The following is a 20,330-nucleotide window of genomic DNA, read 5'->3' on the forward strand; positions in this document are numbered from 1 at the left end:
GTGGAAGTTCTGTCATTGCAATATCACTAGCAGCTTTATAAGCCACTAGGCTGTTCTCCGCAGCCTCCTTCCTGTCGTTTCCTGTGGCAAATTCTGCCAGATACCTGTGGTAGTCCCCTTTCCTAAAACAAAACCAAAATTTAAAAAAAAAAAAAATTTAAACCAGGAACGATTTTTAAAGAAAAATAAGCTAAAATTGTTCTATATTATATAAAATGCGACAAAAATATATGTAACAATTAGGTGTACTTCAATAATTTTGAACACTCTCAGGAATAACTGGCTTCATTTCGCTTTTTCCTTAGACATTTCATATTACTAAATATAAGCAAAAATCCCAAGGAAATTAACTGAGGAGCCTCTAAAAATTAATAAAATTATCACCTGATAGACCAGAATTAAACAAGCAAGTGGTTCCAAGGAATGGCATGACAGTTTATTAATCATAAAATAAAATTTCTATATAAAACACTAAGCACTGTGAAATGTATGCCGTTTGGGGGAAGGGAATGGGATAGGTCTCACAAAAACAAAAGAATATAAATAAGCAAAAGCTAACACATTTTCATAATAGCCCGACCATCTTTTCATTCCAGTATTAACTATCCTTCTAACATTGAACAATTATTCTTAAATAAAAGTTGAAAACCTACAGAGAAAAAAGTTATGATTCTAAAAGGACCAACTTTCAATCTTACATTTTCCCTTCTAGTATAGAACCTACATTTTATAATAGAAAACCTTGGACTCGCCAGTGTTAGCTGCTGGAATGAGGTGTTTGTCCAGTACATCCAGAATGTCACAACAGATTAACTTTAGCTCAGTCTCAACCTAAAAAAAAAAATAAATTTTTTTTAAATCAGATTAAGTCTGGAATTTCTACAAATTATTACATATTCTACCTCTGGTTTTGAGGAAGAGAGCTTAGTATTAAAAAGAATTTGTATCCCTCTCGAAACTCCCTTCTTCCTTCTTGACACAAAAGCAGAGAAAAGCTGCCTCTAGGTTATAAAAAGTATCTTTTCCTTTCTGCATGCTGCCTATTGTTACACACACACATGCAGGCAAGCACACACACCAGCCCCACACCCCCTTCACAGTACAGCTACAGAATTACCAATGACTGAAACTGAACACTGATGCTTCTTGGTAAATGCTAATCAATTACATGAATTACCTTCTTTCACAAGGTAGCAACTTAATGACATTGCTCTAAGATCAACAAATAAGAATTGAATAAACAGAGCTAGGATTTGAACCCAGGCAGGCTGCAAGGGACACAATCAAAATTTAAACCCAGGCAGTTTGCCTTCAGCACTCACATCCTTAACAACATTCACCAGACAATTCCTTTAGTAGCAGAGATCCCTAACTATTAAAACACCGAAAACCTATCTACCAAAGTAGCTATTGCCACCTATCTCTATCCACTGATCATGCTGAAGGTGTACACCACCTCTTGACGCACATCCCCAGCTTGCTTCCTGTTTGCTATTAACTCATGCAGCACTACTGCTGAACCCTTCATGAGGGTCCTGTCCTCTCCATGACCCTGGAACCTCCATTTCACTGTAGAAAATTCTCTCACTTTTTCTTCTATAATCACATCCTTATCCCAAGCAAAACTACTTTCTGAATAAACCACATCCCTGACGGCTTTTCCAATAGAGACTGGTCTAGGAGAAGGAAGACTTCTAAGTTCTAGCTCCTCACATATTCAATGACTGCTCTCCTATTACTCCAAACCCTTCCTCCTCACAAGCTGATCATCTACGTTCTATTTCTCAGCTTTTGTCATCAATAGATCTCTACACCCTTCTCCCAGATTCACTGAGTATCTACAGCAAACTCATCCAATACCTGAGATCACACCAAGGAATGGTGCGGCCATGTTCCATTCAACAGAGTTCTTTGCTCTCTACTCCAAGACTTTCACTTGTCCACACCATGACCGTGCTGCTCCATACTAGAGTCTGAATTGCACACTCCACTCTTGGCCCATGCCTTCCTTTTTCAGTTCCTCTTTTATTATTTCTATGTAGGGACTCATCAGGAGATCTGGACTCTTTATTTTTTACTTTTTCTTTCTTCGACTCAGAGTTTCGCTCTTGTTGCCAAGGCTGGATGGAATGCAGTGGCTCGATGTTGGCTCACTGCAACCTCTGCCTCCTGGGTTCAAGCGATTCTCCTGATTCGGCCTCCCGAGTAGCTGGGATTACAGGTGCCCGCCACCATGCCTGGCTAATTTTTGTATTTTTAGTTAGAGATGGGGTTTCACCATGTTGGTCAGGCTGCTCTCTAACTCCTGACCTCAGGTATCTGCCCACCTCGGCCTCCCAAAGTGCTGAGATTACAGGCATGAGCCACCACACAAGGCCCCAGCTCATAACTTTCTGTGTGACCTCAGGTGTGTCAAACACTCAAAACCCTGGTTTGTGCATTCATAGGTTGGGATAATACCTCCCCCTTCCAGTGCCATTTTAAAGACTTCATGTACTACCTTGCACAAATACATATAATAAAAATATTTCTCTACTCAGGACAGTGCCCAGTACAGCTGGCAAGTCAGTAACTGTGGTTCCCCCACCTTTTCCTCCCCCAACCAAGCTCACTTTCCACCTGCCCTGTAATTCTCTCCCCTGTTCTCTTTCATGTGTTTCCGTGCCTGTCTCTTCTACTAGAATCAGTCACTCAACAGCAGCACTATTGGCAGTTTGCTGTGGGGCCCGTGCTGTGCACAGCAGAATGGTTAGCAGCACCCCAGTCTCCACCCCACTAGATGCTAGGAACACCCTCCAAGTTGTGACAATCAAAAGTATTTCTAGACGTTGTCAAATGCTCTCTGAAGGAAAAAAGCACCTCTAATTGAAAACCGCTGCATTACAGTGATGGCTGTCCAACTTTTTTTTAACAAGACCTACAATAAGAAACATTTTATGTATGTATAGACACCCACAGTATGTAAAAGAACTTCATTAAATAATCCTCAGGAAAAAAAAGAGGAATCAGACAAATTAACCCAACATATTGGGTTTTTTGGGTGCTTTTTTTTTTTTTTTAAGATGGGGTCTCGCTCTGTCATCCAGGCTGGAGTGCAGCGGCACAATCTTGGCTCACTGCAAGCTCTGCCTCCTGGGTTCACGCCATTCTCCTGCCTCAGCCTCCCGAGTAGCTGGGACTACAGGCTCCCACCACCACGCCCCGCTAATTTTTTGTATTTTTAGTAGAGACGGGGTTTCGCCGTGTTAGCCAAGATGGTCTCGATCTCCTGACCTCGTGATCCGCCCGCCTCGGCCTCCCAAAGTGCTGGGATTACAGGTATAAGCCACCGCACCTGGCCAACTCACCGTATTTTTTTTAAAAACAGTCATCATTTTGCTTGAAAATACAATAGTTCCCCCTTATCCAAGAGGGATCCGTTGAGACCTGCCAGTGGATGTGCTGAAACCATGGATAATACCAAACCTGATATAGACTATGTTTTGTCCTCATATATAGCCATGGGAAAGTTTAACTTATAAACTAGGCACAAAGATTAATATCAGAAACATTATAACATACTGTAATACAACTTATATGAATGTCGTCTCCTTTTCTCTCAAAATCTTAGTGTACCGTCCTACAGGTAACTCAAACTGTGGATAAGGGGGGATGACGGCACAACAATCTCACCATTTGCCGATATTCCCGAATCATTTTTAGCTTGTCTTCTCCTCCCTTGTTTTCTTCTTTCTGTTCAATGCTGCTGATTATTCTCCAGGAGGCTCTTCTAGCTCCAATCACATTCTTATATGCAACAGATAGAAGGTTTCTTTCTTCAACTGTCAGCTCCACATCCATCCCTGCTACTTTCTTCATTGACTCCACCATTTCTGTATGGGAAAAGGAAAAGTCAGACCTTACAAATTTGAAGTTTTCTTAACATATTCCTTTCAAAGTAGGTTTTTTTCTGTCAAGCTACTGGGAAAAAATTTTTTAACAAAAATAATTTCATAATCATCAAAACTAATATGAGTAAAAAGCCAAAAACATGTAAAGGAAACCAAACTAAGAGCCAATACAAAGACTCCAGAAGGTCAGTTCTATGGAATGAGAAAGACTTCATATACTATCTAATATAATTTAGTGTGGTCTGAAAGCACCTCTCATTAAATAAGGTAATCAGGCACACCTAACCATTTTCCAGCAAAAAAAAATGAGCTTCCAGTTTAAGAGAAAGATTAAGAATTTACAGGTTCTAAAATGTACTGTCTTACAAATAAATAGTATTTCCAAAAATACAAGAGGAAGGGGAATTTGTTCATACAGCAAAAATATACAGAGTATATGGTTGGTCACCAACAGACTTTGGATGTTTTCTATCCTTCCTTGTATGAAGCTCTTTCATTGTTAAAACTTCTGATGATTCCTACTTGTTACCACTAGGTGGCGAGCAAAGAAAGGGGCCCAGAAAAGCCTTGGCATCTACCGCTAGCATAGGGAAACACAACGGCGTGTGAATGCAAAGCGCCACAAACAGCACAAGAAATAGTAACTCACATACATTAATAAAAACTTATTTTTGATGCCATATTACCATGTGGCTCTCCAACATTACCCACATTTGAATCTTTGGTGATGAGACTCAAGAATCTGCATTTTAGGGCCAGGAGTAGTGGCTCATACCCCTAGCACTTTCAGAACTGAGGCAGGAGAATCACTTGAGCTCAGGAGTTCGAGACCAGCCTGGGCAACACGGTCAGACCCTGTCTCTAAAAAATAAAAATAGAGGCTGGGCACGGTGGCTCATGCCTGTAAATCCCAGCACTGTGGCAGGCCGAGGTGGGCGCATCATGAGGTCAAGAGATAAAGACTATCCTGGCCAACATGGTGAAATACTGTCTCTACTAAAAATACAAAAACTAGCTGGGCGTGGTGATGCACGCCTGCAGTCCCAGGTACTCTGGAGACTGAGACAGGAGAATCGCTTGAACCCAGGAGGTGGAGATTGCAGTGAGCCAAGATCATGCCACTGCACTCCAGCCCAGCAACACAGACTCCATCTCAAAAAAAAAAAAAAAAAAAAAGAATAAATAAAATATAAAAATAAAAATAAAAATAGGCCGGATGCAGTGGCTCATGCCTATAATCCCAGAACTGTGGGAGGCCAAGGTGGGCAGATCATTCGAGGTCACAAATTCAAGACCAGCCTGGCCAACGTGGTGAAACGGTCTCTACTAAAAATACAAAAATTAGCTGCGTGTGGTGGTGCGTGCCTGTAATCCCAGCTACTTGGGAAGCCGAGGCAGCAGAATTGCTTGAACCCAGGAGGCAGAGATTGCAGCTGAGATCGCGCCACTGTATGCCACCTGGGGCGACAGAGCAGCCTCCGTCTCAAAAAAAACAAACAAAAAAAAGAATCTGCATTTAAATAAGCATCCTTAGCTTTCATTAACACCCTAAGCATAAGCATACCTTAACTAATAGGTATGAAAGAGATGGTGACTTCATAAAACACTACTAAATTGGACGGGCACGGTGGCTCACACCTGTAATCTCAGCACTTTGGGAGGCCAAGGCGGGTGGATCGCCTGAGGTCAGGAGTTCGAGACCAGCCTGGCCAACAGGGTGAAACCCGTCTCTACTAAAAATACAAAAATTAGCTGGGCATGGTGGTGCACGCTTGTAATCCCAGCTACCAGGGAGGCTGAGGCAGGAGAATCGCTTGAACCTGGGAGGCAGAGGTTGCAGTGAGCTGAGATCACACCACTGCATTCCAGCCTGGGTGACAGAGTGAGACTCCGTTTCAAAAAAAAACACAAAACAAAAACCAAAACACTACTAAATTAAGGGGAGTGTGCCTAATGTATCCAGAAAAATATGTTTCAAAAATTAATCCTTTTGGGAATCTAAAAAAAAAATTAAAAGAAGCAATATTTTGTAAAGTCTCTTTGAAAAAAATTCGGCAATGTTTTAATAAACATTTACCATATGACTCAGCAATCCTAGTTCTATGTATTATCCAGAAGAAAAATAATCTTTACAAAGACTTTTACACAAACATTCACTCACAGAAACTCTATTCATAATAGCCAAAAAGTGGAAACCACCCAAATGTGTATCCGGAGGGGAAATGTATAAGCACACTTATGTTCACATATGTAAGATGGGATACCACTCAAAAATAAAGAATTAACTGTCCATGCACAGTGGCTCACATCTGTAATCCCAGCATTTGGGGAGGCCAAGACAGGAGGATTACTTGAGCCCAGCAGTTTGACACCAACCTGGGCAACATGGTGAGACTCTGCCTCTACAAAAATTAGCTGGGTATGGTGGTGTGTGCCTGCAGTCTCCACTACTCAGGAGGCTAAGACAAGAAAACTGCTTGAGCCCAGGAATTCAGGCCTGCAGTGAGCTATTAGGTTGGTGCAAAAGTAATTGCGCATTTTGCCATTAAAAGTAATGTCAAAAACTACAATTACTTTGTATAATCCTAACACGGTACTCCAGCTTGGACGACAAAGCGAGACTCTGTGTCCAGAAAGAGAAGATGAGAGGGGAGGGGAGAAAAATAACTAACTGATACAAGCAACAACATGGAAGAATTTGAAAAACATCATATTAAGTGAAAAGAGTCAGACTAAACGGATTTTATCATTCCATTTATATCAAATTGCAAAAAACACAAACTAAAAAGACAGAAAGCAAATGGTTATCAAGGTACAGAGGTGAACTGAGGGGCTTTTGTGCAAAGGACAGCTCACAGAATTGTACATGTAAAAGTGGCACGTTTAACAGTACACCTCAAGCTGATTTTTTAAATGCAATTCTGAACCATTAAAGAAGGATGACATGTTGGGTGCTGTGGCTCACACCTGCCATCTTAGCACTTTAGGAGGCTGAGGCAGGCGGATCACCTGAGGTCAAGAGTTCAAGACCAGCCTGGCCAACATGGTGACACCCCGTCTCTACTAAAAATACAAAAATTAAGCCAGGCACGGTGGCTCACGCCTGTAATTCCAGCACTTTGGGAGGCCGAGACAGGCAGATCACTGGAGGTTGGGAGATCAAGACCAGCCTGACCAACATGGAGAGACTAAAAACACAAAAAAATTCGCCGGGTGTGGTGGCACATGCCTGTAATCCCAGCTACTCGAGGCTGAGGCAAGAGAATCGCTTGAATTCAGGAGGCGGAGGTTGCAGTGAGTGGCGATCGTGCCACTGTACTCCTGTCTGGGCAACAAGAGCGAAACTCCATCTCAAAAAAAAAAAAAGAAAAATACAAAAACTAGCCAGGCGTGGTGGCAGGCGTCTGTAGTGCCAGCTACTCGGGAGGCTGAGGCAGAGGAATCGCTTAATCCCCGGAGACGGGGGTTGCACTGAGCTGAGATCGCGCCATTGCACTCCAGCCTAGGCGACAGAGACTCCGTCTCAAAAAAAAAAAAAAAAAAAAAAAAAAAGTATTACACTATGGTAATAACAGCACTCATTAGTTCATCTGTAGGAGTCTGAAAGTATCACTGGAAACATGCCCAATTCTGTTTCCTAAACCACAGTCATGAAGCAGCCTAAATTTAGAAGCAGTGGAACAGGTCATCTAACCTCCATACGAGTTTAATTCTCAAAACTCAGCAAGTCAAACGTAACTCAGAGGTAAGCCTGTAATTCAACTTTCTAAACTGATCGCAAAGTAAATCTTAAGTAACCCAGCTACACAAAAACAGTGCCATTAATTATTTTAAGGCTTTACAATATTACATACAGAAAAACTATGCAGACGTCAAATACTACCAAAAATTTAAGTTACATATCTCGAATATTATTGCTTATGATTTAATTTTCTTCAAATTTCTGTGCTTTACAAATTTTCAACAACGAAGACTTACTATTTTTATAATGCAAGGAGAAATATATTTATAACACTCAGTGATACTCTACTGTTCCAGATTCAAGCATAAATGCCTTCATTTTTACATATACACAAAACAATGCACAGACTGTGTGGTAAAATTATAGAAGCAACAATTATCCCTTTAATAATACCTTTATTTATATATAATTCCCCTACCGTAACAATTCACCCATTTAAAGTGTACCATTCGGCCGGGAGCAGGGGCTCACCCCTGTAAACCTTGGGAGGCCGAGGTGGGTGGATCACGAGGTCAGGAGATCAAGAACAGCCTGGCCAACATGGTAAAACCCCGTCTCTACTAAAAATACAAAAATTAGCTGGGCCTGGTGGCAGGCGCCTGTAGTCCCAGCTAACCAAGAGGCTGAGGCAAGAGATTTGCTTGAACCCGGGAGGCGGAGGTTGCAGTGAGCCGAGATGGCTCCACTGCACTACAGCCTGGGGGACAGAGAGAGAGACTCCGTCTCCAAAAAATAAATAAACTGTACCATTCGATGGTTTTTAGTATATTCACAGAATTATGCAATCATCATAATTTTAGATTTTCATCACTTCAAAAAGAAAAGCCCCAAACCCATTAACCATCACTTCCCATGTACCCGAACCCCAGCCCGGTCAACCACCGATCTATTTTCCGCCTCTACACACTTGTCTCTTATGCACATTTCAAATGCGGGCATACCTTGGAAGATACTGCGGGTTCAGTTCCAGAGCACTGCAAAAAAAAATATTGCAATAAAGCAAGTCACATGAATTTTTGTGCTTCCCAGTGCATAGAAAAGTTATGTTTAAACTACACTGTAATCTATTAAGTGTACAACAGCATTATGTCTAAACAATGTGCATATCTTAATTTAAAAACACCTTATTGCTAAAAAGTGCTAACGCTCATCTGAGCCTTCAGCAAGTGATAATAATTTGCTGTTGGAAGGTTTTGCCTTGATGTTGATGGCTACTGACTGATGAGGGTGATGGCTACTGAAGGTGGGAGTGGCTGTGGCAAGACAATGAAGTCTGCCATGTTGATGGACTTTTCCTCTCCTGCATGATTTCTCTGTAGCATCTGACGCTGCTGGACAGCATTTACCTACAGAAAAACTTTTTTTTTTTTTTTTGAGACAGAGTCTCGCTCTGTCACCAGGCTGGAGTGCAGCGGCACGATCTGGGCTCACTGCAAGCTCCGCCTCCCAGGTTCACGTCATTCTCCTGCCTCAGCCTCCCGAGTAGCTGGGACTACAGGCGCCCGTCACCATGCCCAGTGAATTTTTTTGTGTGTATTTTTAGCAGAGACGGGGTTTCACCATGTTAGCCAGGATGGTCTCGATCTACTGACCTTGTGATCTGCCTGCCTCGGCCTCCCAAAGTGCTGGGATTACAGGCGTGAGCCACCGCGCCCGGCCAGAAAAACTTTCTTTGTTTTTCTTTTGGAGAGAGAGTCTTGCTCTGTTGCCCAGGCAGTGGCACAATCTCGGTCCGCTGCAGCCTCTGCCTCCAGGGTTCAAGCAATTCTCCTGGACTACAAGTAGGCACCACCATGCCCGGCTAACTTTTCTATTTTTAGTAGAGACGGGGTTTCAGCATGTTGGTGAGGCTGGTCTTAAACTCCTGAATACAGGCAGGTGATCTGCCCGCCTGCCGTGTTAACAGGCATAAAAACAACATTGCAGGCTGGGCGCAGTGGCTCACACCTGTAATACCAGCACTTTGGGAGGCCGAAGTGGGAGGATCACAAGGTCAGGAAATGGAGACTATCCTGGCTAACAAGGTGAAAACCCCGTCTCTACTAAAAATGCAAAAGAAATCAGCCGGGCATGGTGGCGGGCGCCTGTAGTCCCAGCTACTCGGGAGGCTGAGGCAGGAGAATGGCGTGAACCCGGGAGGCGGAGCTTGCAGTGAGCCGAGACAGTGCCACTGCACTCCAGCCTGAGCAACACAGCGAGACTCCATCTCAAAAAATAAAAAATCAAAAAACATTGCTCTCCTTACACAACTCCATCAGAGCTTCAAGGTGACCAAGTACAGTGTGTGAGTGTGTGGTGTGTGTGTGTTTTGAAACAGAGTCACACTCTGTCACCCAAGATGATACAGTGGCACATCTCAGCTCACTACAGCCTCAAAACCTCCCCAGCTCAAGTGATCCTCCAACTTCAGCCTCCTGAGTAGCTGGAACTACAGGTGTACGCCATTACGTCCAGCTAATTTTTATTATTTTTTTTTTTGTAAAGACAGGGTTTTGCCATGTTCCTCAGGCTGGTCTTGAACTCTTGTGCTCACGTGACCCACCCATCTCGGCCTCCGAAAGTGCTGGGATTACAGATGTGCACCACTGCACCCAGCCTCAGTGCATTTTCAATGTGCAGTAATACATTGAAGGGAATTTTTTTTTTCTGAGTACTAAGCTTCAACAGTGGGCTTAAGATATGCAGAAAACCATGCTGTAAACAGAAGTGCTGTCTTCCAGGCTTTGCTGTTCCATTTATAAACCAGGCAGAGTAAATTCAGCATGATTCTTAAAGAGGCCTCCAATTTTTGAAACGGTCAATGAGCACTGGTTTCAATTTAAAGTCACCAGCTGCATTAGCCCCTAAGAAGCTGCATCAGCCTGTCCTATGGAGCTAGACACACTGACTTCTCTCTAGCTAAGTAAAGTCCTAGACAGCATTTTCTTCTAATACAAGGCTGTTTTGTCTACGCGGAAAATCTATGTGGTGTGGTCGCCATCAATAATCTTAGCTAAATCTGGATAATTTGCTGCAGCATCTACACCAGCACCTGCTACTTGACCCTGTACTTTTTTTTTTTTTGGTGGGGGGACAGTTTCACTTTGTCGCTCAGGCTGGAGTGCTGTCACAATGTCTCAGCTCACCGCAACCTCCGTCTCCTGGGTTGAAGCGATTCTCCTGCCTCAACTTCCCGAGTAGCTGGGATTACAGGTGTCTGCCACCACGCCCAGCTAATTTTTTGTATTTTTAGTACAGGCGGGGTTTCACCATGTTGGCCAGGCTGGTCTCGAACTCCTGACCTCATGATCCGCCCGCCTTGGCCCCCCAAAGCGCTGGGATTACAGGCGTGAGCCACCGCACTCAGCCGACCTTGTACTTTTTAAGTAATGGAGATGGCGTCTTTCCTTAAACCTCATTAATCAACCTCTGCTAGCTTCCAGCTTTCTATCTGTAGCTTTCTCACCTCTCTCAGCTTTCTTAAATTTGAAGAGAGTTAGAGGGTTGGTCTGAATTAGGCTTCGGCTTAAGGGAATAGTATGCCAGGTTTGATCTTCTATTCAGACCGCTAAAACTTTCTCCCTGTCAGCAAGAAGGCTGTTTTGCTTTCTCATCATCGCTGTGTTCACTGGAGTAGCACTTTTTAATTTCCTTGAAGAACTTTTCCCTTGCATTCACAACTGTGGTGCAAGAGGCCCAGCTTTCAGACCGTATCTCGGCTTTTAAGGTAGCCTTCCTGACTCAGCTTCATCATTTCTACCTTTTTATTTAAAGTGAGACTGGGACTTTTCCTTTCTCTTAAACACTTAGAAGCAACTGCAGGGTTGTTAATCGGCCCAATTTAAATATTGTTGTGTTCCAGGTAACAGGTAAGCCTAAGGGGAGGAAGAGAGACAGGGAGTCAGAACACAAACAAGAGCTCATGCCTGTAATCCCATTACTTTGGGAGGCCGAAGGCAGGAGGATCATGTGAGCCCAGGAGTTCAAGACCAGCCTGGGCAACAGGTGAGACCCTATCTCTACAAAAAAAATACAAAAACTAGCCAGGCATGGTGATGTGTGCTTGTCGTCCCAGCTTCTCAGGAGGCTGAGGCAGGAAGACTGCTTGAGCCTGGGAGGTCAAGGCTACAGTGAGCATTCCAGCCTGGGTGACAGAGTGAGACCCTGTCTCAAAAAATTAATAGTAAAAGAATACAGGCCGGGCGTAGTGGCTCACGCGGTAATCCCAGCACTTTGGGAGGCCGAGGCGGGCAGATCACATGAGGTCAGGAGTTCGAGACCACCCTGACCAACATGGAGAAACCATCTCTACTAAAAATACAAAAAAATTAGCCAGGCATGGTGGCGCGTGCCTGTAATCCCAGCTACTCGGGACGCTGAAGCAGGAGAATCACTTGAACTCAGGAAGCAGAACTTGGCGGTGAGCCAAGATCGCGCCATTACACTCCAACCTGAGCAACAAGAGCAAAACTCGGTCTCAAGAAACAAGCAAAAAAAGGAATACACACATCAATTAATTTCCCTCAGTTCATGGATCCTCAAAACAATTACAATAGTAACGTCAAAGATTACTGATCACAGATAACTACCATTAACATATAATGAAAAATTTGGGGCCGGGCGTGGCGGACTCACGCCTGTAATCCCAGCGCTTTGGGAGGCCAAGAAGGGTGGATCACGAGGTCAGGAGATGGAGACCATCCTGGCTAACGCAGTGAAACCCCGTCTCTACTAAATATACAATAAAAAATTAGCCAGGCGTGGTGGCGGGCGCCTGTAGTCCCAGCTACTTGGGAGGCTGAGGCAGGAGAATTGCATGAACCCAGGAGGTGGAGCTTGTAGTAAGTAGAGATCGCGGCACTGCACTCCAGCCTGGGTGACAGAGTGAGACTCCATCTCAAAAAAAAAAGAAAAGTTTGAAATACTGCACAAGTTACCAAAATGTGAACAGACACAAGAAGTGAGCACCTGCTGTTGGAAAATGGCACCAACAGACTTGCTCAAAGCAGGTTCCAGAAACCTTCCATTTGTTTTGTAAAAATGTAGTATCTGTGAAGCACAATAAAACAAGGTGTGCCTACGAACAGAACCATACAGTATGGAGCCTCCCATGACTGGCTTCCTTTCCAACAGAACCTACAGTATGGAGCCTGCTGTGACTGGCTTCTTTCCCACAGCATGGTCTCAAGGTTCACGCCTAGTGTAGCATGCATCAGTACTTCGCCTACTGTATGGATATACTATGCTTTAAAAAGCCATTCATTAGGCCAGGCGCAGTGGCTCACGCCTATAATCCCAGCACTCTGGGAGGCAGGTGGATTACCTGAGGTCAGGAGTTCAGGACCAGCCCGGCCAAAACACGGCAAAACCCCGTCTCTACTAAAAATACAAAAATTAGCCTGCCATGATGTCCAGGCGCATGTCTGTAATCCCAGCTACTCGGGAGGCTGAAGCAGGAGAACTGCTTGAACATGGGAGGCGGAGGTTGCAGTGACCCGAGATCGTGCCACTGAACTCCAGCCTGGCAACAGAGCCAGACTTGGTCTCAGGAAAAAAAAAAATCCATTCGTTAGTTAATGAACATTTGGGTTGTTTCCACTTTTGGACTATTATAAACAATGCTGCTGCGAACATTCTTTAAGTTTTTGTATGAATATATGCTTTCAGTTCACTTCAGTATACACCTAGGAGGAACTTCAGGATCACATGGTAACTAGCTTTTTGAGAAAGGACATCCCAAACTTTTCTACAGGAGCGGCACCATTTTTACACTCCCACCAGCAACATAGGATTCTAATCTGGCCACGTCCTCAGGAACATTTGTTAGTTATTCTTTAAACTAGTCATCCTAGTAGGTGTGAAGCTGTATCTCCTTGTGGTTTTGATTTGCATTTCCTTGATAACTAATAGTGTTGAACATCTTTTCATGTGCTTATGAGCCTTTTGCATATGTTCTCTGGAGAAATATCTATTCAAACACTTTGCCAAATATTTAATTATTTGTCTTTTCATTATTGGTATGTAGGAGTTGTTCATTTTTAAAATCCCACTGACTCCTCTTAATTCCCCCAACCCCCTCTGCATCCCTTAAGGTAGCAGATTAAGGAACAGAAGTAGCATGAGTCAGGAAACACTTTTATTGCTTCAACAGACAGGGTCTCACTACGCTGCCCTGGCTGTATGTCGTGCAGTGGCTATTCACAGGCCCATGATCACAGCGTACTATGTAGCCTTAAACTCCTGGCTTCGAGTGATCCTCCCACCTCAGCCTCCCAAGCAACTGGGACTATAGGTGCACACTACCAAGCATATTACTCCTTCAAGAGTATGGAAAGTTAACTTCTCAATCTCTCCGAACATTCTACAACCAGTGCTTTGTACGTTTGTACAAATAACGACAATGACACTCTCTCCTAATATCACTGTCATCTTTATCCTTTTAACACCAGCAACAGAAACATAATACTAATGATAATGTACCCCAAAACTATATAGGAAAAGCTGATTTATCCAAAACTCTAGACTAACTACACCCTTCAGCCCTCCCTCAGTAGAGGATGAACTCCAACCAGTATATTCACATAAAGGCCCTCAACACAATTAGCATTTCCTGAAATCACCTTTGCAGCAAGTATTTTGTCAGTGGGATGTGGGCATTTCGCGGGTGGGGGAAGGCTGTCATGTGTTTGCAGCAGGTGTGATCGCAATTTAAGAACCAGAAAACTGAAATGGTCAAAATCACTTCTTTTGCATCCACGGGCAGTTTTGCTACCGTAATTTTGAGTAACAAAATCGAATTTCTGGGACTTTTCATGCTTTGGGGACAAGGGTGGGTGATTAAAATCACCACTCTGAAAAACATAATCCTCACAAGTTAATTAAACATAGTTAAGTCTCTTTAGTTCCAGGTAAATTTCCTTCATTGTATGGTAATAGCTTAGACACAGATCCACCACATGGAACCAGCTTGTGTCTGGGACACCCATCATCTGTTGCTGCCAGTAGAGTCACAAGTTTTTCCCCTTGACTTGTTAACTGAGGTTTGGTTTGGTTTGTGGTTGTGTTCTTTCAACTAAGTTGTTCATTCAACAGACTAATTCATAAATAAAACACCCCATTTCAACTATGTTGTTCATTCAACAGACTAATTCACAAATAAAACCCACCATGCTAAAAACCCCCATGCTAAAATAGGCACTGTTCCAAATGCTTCGCTGTATTAATGCACTTAATCTTCTCAACAGACCTCTGAAGAGGGTACCAGTATTATCTCATTTTAGAATATCTCCATTTACTGAAGAACACGAAGGTTAAACTTGTTCCAGATCACAAAGCCAGTGCACTACAATTCAGGGAATCTGACTTGAGTTGTGCTTTGATTTAATCATATTGCCTCAGATTTGAATATTTATTTGAATGCATCTGTACGAGTATCCTTTTGTTTGCTTCTGTGACGACAGAGGGGAAATAACTGGTTTCAGTGACTCTACCAGAGAAACAAGTTTCATATATTAAAATGTGGTTTAGACCCAGGCATGGTGGCATCTGCCTGTAGTCTGACCTACCTGCAAAGCAAGAGGATTGAGAGGTTCAAGGCCAGCGTAGGCAACATAGCGAGAACCAGTTTCAACAATAATTTAATTTAAAAATAAAATGTGGGGCAGGGAACGGTGGCTCACACCTGTAATCCCAGCACTTTGGGAGGCTGAGGCGGGCAGATCACCTGAGGTCGGGAGTTCGAGACCAGCCTGGACAACATGGAGAAACCCGTCTCTACTAAGAGTACAAAATTAGCCGGACGTGGTGACGCATGCCTGTAATCCAAGCTACTCAGGTGGCTGAGGCAGGAAAGTCACTTGAACCCGAAGACGGAGGTGAGCCGAGATTTCACCACTGCACTCCTGCCTTGGCAACAAGAGCAAAACTTCGTCGAAAGAAAGAAAGAAGAGACAGAGAGAGAAAGAATGAAAACGGAAACAAAGACAAGAGAGACAAAGAAAGAAAGAAAGGAAAGAGGTTCCCTCCTGCTTAAAACGCATTTCTTTTTCCACCTAGAGGTTCACCCCTCTCCCAAAAAAGCTTACTTTATTCTTTTCTCTTCAAGAGATGGGAGTCTTTGTATGTTGCCCAGGCTGGTCTCCAACTCCTGGGCTCAAGCAATCCTCCCACCTCAGCCTCCTGAATACAAAAAGCTTAGTTTCATACCCCTAATATCTTTACATCAACATCCCAGTAAACTTGATTTTCCCAAGACTGTCCCTGCCGGATAGTAAAACAAGTCTCTGCTAAGCTTCAACAGTTTCTGATAAACACAAAGTACAAAATCATAAAAGGAGCAGGTCTCCACCTATCAGGCTGACAAGTCACAAGGCACAATTAACAGCTTCTAATGAAATTCAGGGTCAGGAAAAAAGCAAACTGTTCAGAATCTGTCATGGGAAAAATGAGCAGGTTCTGTACTGGCTGACAGGATTAATGTTCCTCTTACCAAAGCATATAGTGTCATAACCCTAATTTTTCCTTTTTTTTTTTTTTTTTTTTTTCTGAGACAGAGTCTAGCTCTGTCGCCCAGGCTGAAGTGCAATCTCACTGCAACCTCCATCTTCCAAGGTTCAAGTGATTCTCTTGCCCCAGCCTCCCTGGTAGTTGGGACTACAGGTGTCCGCCACCGTGCCCAGCTAATTTTTGTATTTTTAGTAGAGACGGGGTTTCACCATGTTGGCCAGGCTGGTCTCGAACTCCTGACCTCAGGTGATCCACCTGCCTCGGCTTCCCTAGGTGGTAGGATTACAGGCGTGGGTTACTCACACCCTGCCCTAATCCTGATTTTAAAGGCAGAAAAATGAAGCTGAGAGTAATGTTCTTAAAGTGACACAATGGTAAAACCCAAACTCAAACCCAGACAATCTAACTTAAGAGTCTGAGCTTTTAGCCATGACACTTCAATGACTTCGTAACCAGAGTGCTCATAGAAACAAATTCTTCAGCCCAAGAACAGTAAAACCAATCACACCAAGGGAAAAAAGGGCACAGCATCAGGAATTAGAACCGGAAATGTGGCTCACACCTGTAGTCAGTCCCAGCTACTCCAGAGGCTGAGACAGGAGGATCGCTTGAGCCCAGGAGTCTGAGGCTACAGTGAACTATGATCATGCCACTGCACTCCACCCTGGGCAACAGAGCAAGACTCTGTCTCTCAAAAAGAAAAAGAGTTCAGTCACTTAGGTTCTGGAAAGGTCCTGAGCTTGCTTTATATAAAGGCTAATCAATTAGCCAATGACCTTTCATTTTTCCTAGGAAACATCATCTCTCTGAATGAAACTCAAATGTCTTACTACGTAAAAGACTTCCTGGCTGGAAGCAGTGGCTCATGCCTGTAATCCCAGCACTTTGGGAGGCCGAGGCAGGTGGATCACCTGAGGTCAGGAGTTCGAGACCAGCCTGGCCAACATGGTGAAATCCCGTCTCTACTAAAAATACAAAAATTAGCTGGGCATGGTGGCAGTTGCCTGTAATCTCAGCTACTCGGGAGGCTGAGGCAGGAGAATTCCTTGAACTCGGGAGGCGGAGGTTGCAGTGAGCCAGGATCGCCTCACTGCACTCCAGCCTGGGCAACAGAGGCGAGACTCCGTCTCAAAATAAAAGTCTCAAATTGTTGTTATGGTTTGGCGGGGACAGTATGCAAGTTTGTTGGGGAGAAACAAGGTGCTACTTACTAAGAAATTTACCTTGTGGGTATTTTCTTAAAAAGGAGTCATCAGAGAAAATGTATGACTAGATTTACATGTGAGAAGCAGTCTTCAATTGGATACTTCTGACCCCATGAAATAATTGAGGACATTTCTGCAGAAGGCTGACATATGAGAATGCTCAGGAATTGTGTGGCTTTCAAATAATCTGATTAAGCTTGGACAACCTCCAAGGAATGAATAAAATTAGGCAAAAGCTTGACAATCACTAAACATAGTCAATTCACAGATAATTCAATGACAATCAACATTCTGCCTTACTGATTTCTAAAAGGTCCCAATACCTTGCTAGTCACATGACAACTCTCCTGTTACTATTCAGAAATATAAAGATGGAGCAAAACTTCTTCTAAAACGATTATCACGCACCTTCTCTATCACACTGACAAAATAATCTGGGAAGCAGCATCAGTTCTGTACTAAAAAGCATGTCTAAAAAACCTGACTCAGACAATTTCAGGAGCAATACTACTCGTTAACTATAAAAGAAATTCAGTACAGGCCAGGCACGGTGGTTCTCACGCCTGTAATCCTAGCACTTTGAGAGGCCAAGGCGGGTGGATCACCTGAGGTTAGGAGTTCAGGACCGGCCTGGCCAACATGGTGAAACCCCGTCTCTACTAAAATTACCAAAAATTAGTCGGGCATGGTGGCACACACCTGTGATCCCAGCTACTCGAGAGGCTGAGGCAGGAGAATCGCTTGAACCTGGGAGACGGAGGAAGTTGCAATGAGCAAAGGTTGTGCCATTGCACTCCAGCCTGGCGACAAGAGCAAAACTCTGTCTCAAAAAAAAAAAAGAAATTCAGTATGATCCCCAAGAAAGTTACGAAACATTCTCGGATGGCTAACCTGACTTATATTGGTTTTTAAACATTAAATCTCTGCCCAAATTTGGCAATTTTAATTTTATCATAATTAATTCAGCTGCTTGAAGCCTGCTCAAAGTTTGCAATGTCATCACTTTAAGGTTGACTATACTCATATGTCAGTGTACTTCCAAATCACCAAGAGCTCCATGGGATGTTAAGACACACTTCAGATTTTACATGGCCTCACGCCTGTAATCCCAACACTTTTGGAGGCTGAAGTGGACGGACTGCTTGAGCTGAGGAGTCTAAGCCCAGTCTGGGGAACACGGCAAAACTCCGTCTCTACTAAAAATACAAAAAATTAGCTGGGCATGGTGGCACACACCTGTAGTCCCAGCTACTCTGGAGGCTGAGGTGGGTGGATCAACTGAGCCCAGGAAGTCAAGGCTGCAATGAGCTGTGATCACGCCACTGCAATCCAGCCTGGGCAAAGACAGCAAGACTCTGCCTCAAAAGAAGATTTCATATATGCAAAACTTCTAATTCGGATGACGAAAAAAATTATCAACTACACTAATTCTAATAGTAAATAACATGGAAAGAATCTAAGAATGTAACAAAATGTCAAATCTGTCGCTTGAGGAATCTTAAATCATATTTTCTTAGAAAGACAAAATGCAAGAATAGTGATCACTAGTTCTACTCAATTAAGATGAGCAAAAGGCTGGGATGTATCCTGGAGTGTGTTACGATGAGTTACGAAGGAAGGAGTACTTGAGGTAAACAGTTGGACAAGATTTAGGAAACACTCCTGGAACTTGTTTTAATTTAAGCAAAGATTTAAAATTGCATAAAATGAACAGGATTAGTTGCTTGACATGTAAATTATACTTTGTGTTCAGTACGGTGAAAGAACCAGAATACCGTAAACAGAAAATAATGCAAGTACTAAGAAGCTTTTCTGAAGAGGCCCTATTCTAATCTAGTAACTTTGACTATTATTGTAGTACCCACATACCACGTGCACTTTTATTAGACAAAAATGACACACACTTTGGGAAACAGCACAGGAAAGTACCACCACAGCACAGCAAACACCAGTTACAGCAAAGAAAGTTTCAGACTAGAAGACTAGACTTTTTTTTTTTTTTGGGACGGAGTCTCACTCTGTCGCCCAGGCTGGAGTACACTGGCGTGATCTCGGCTCACTGCAACCTCCGCCTCCCGGGTTCAAGAGTCTCCTGCCTCAGCCTCCGAAGTAGCTGGGATTACAGGCGCACACTACCACGCCCAGCTAAATTTTGTATTTTTAGTAAAGGCGAGGTTTCACCATGTTGACCAGGCTGGTCTCGAACTCATGACCTCAAGTGATCTGCCTGCCTTGGCCTTCCAAAGTGCGTGAGCCACCCCGCCCAGCCCAGACTAGATTTTCATTCCTGCTTATTCATATGCTATTTGACCTCAAGTATGCCACTTAATATCTAGGAGCTTGTTCCTCATCCATAACATGGAGGATATCCAGCCCTGAGTTATGAGAGTTTAAAATGAGATTGTAGAGTAAATTGTCTGGCATATAATATGAATTCAATTTTATGTTTAATTTCTTTTCTTCGCCTCACTTCCAAGATTAAATAACAAAAAAACAAAACTGGAATCCAGACGGGTGGGGGTGTTAATGTGCCTGATGTAGGAAAGAACTAAATAAAGAACACAGAGTTTAGAATCTAAGTCTGATAAAGCCTTTTGTAGAATACAGCTCCATTTTTTCTAACCCAGACTTTCCATTCTTACATCTCATGTTTAATCCCATGTCTGTGCCTTTGGTAACATATCCAAAGAACCTCACTCTCCCAACATCCAAATCTTACCCCCCAATTAATGTCTCACCTACTACTCAAGTTCTCCCCGACAACTACAGCACACAATCCCTTGTTCCCCTTCTCTACAATTCCTGTATTATAAGCTAGGAATCATCATTCTGGTTTCTAGCCACAGCTTGCCTGATTAGACTGTAACTCTTCCATAGCAGGTTATTATAAGTAACCATTTTATTACTCACAAGGGGAAAGTTGCTCCCCATACATGCTAAAGAAATACATATTGATTAAATGGTCCAAGAGGCTGGGCGCAGCGGCTCACGCCTGTAATCCCAGCACTT

General features: G+C 43.3%; 1 protein-coding gene across 2 annotated transcripts in view; it reads right to left on the bottom strand.

Annotated features, from left to right (window-relative positions):
- Positions 1-20,330, bottom strand: part of YWHAE (tyrosine 3-monooxygenase/tryptophan 5-monooxygenase activation protein epsilon) — a 54,507-nt gene that overhangs the window by 15,384 nt on the left and 18,793 nt on the right. Inside the window, exons 2-5 of one of the 2 annotated variants that reach the window (XM_024234708.3) lie at positions 8,574-8,606; positions 3,673-3,872; positions 725-831; positions 1-122 (exon numbers count right to left, since the gene is read on the bottom strand). The exon at positions 1-122 is cut by the window's left edge and continues 85 nt beyond it. In XM_024234708.3, coding sequence (XP_024090476.1) covers positions 1-122; positions 725-831; positions 3,673-3,870 — 427 coding nt within the window. In that variant the 5' untranslated portion in view covers positions 3,871-3,872; positions 8,574-8,606. The remainder of the gene's footprint in view (positions 123-724; positions 832-3,672; positions 3,873-8,573; positions 8,607-20,330) is intronic. The other variant, XM_009251110.4, reaches the window with a different exon arrangement.

This window comes from Pongo abelii, chromosome 19 (assembly GCF_028885655.2).
Source record: "Pongo abelii isolate AG06213 chromosome 19, NHGRI_mPonAbe1-v2.0_pri, whole genome shotgun sequence".
Taxonomy (NCBI): Eukaryota; Metazoa; Chordata; class Mammalia; order Primates; family Hominidae; genus Pongo; species Pongo abelii.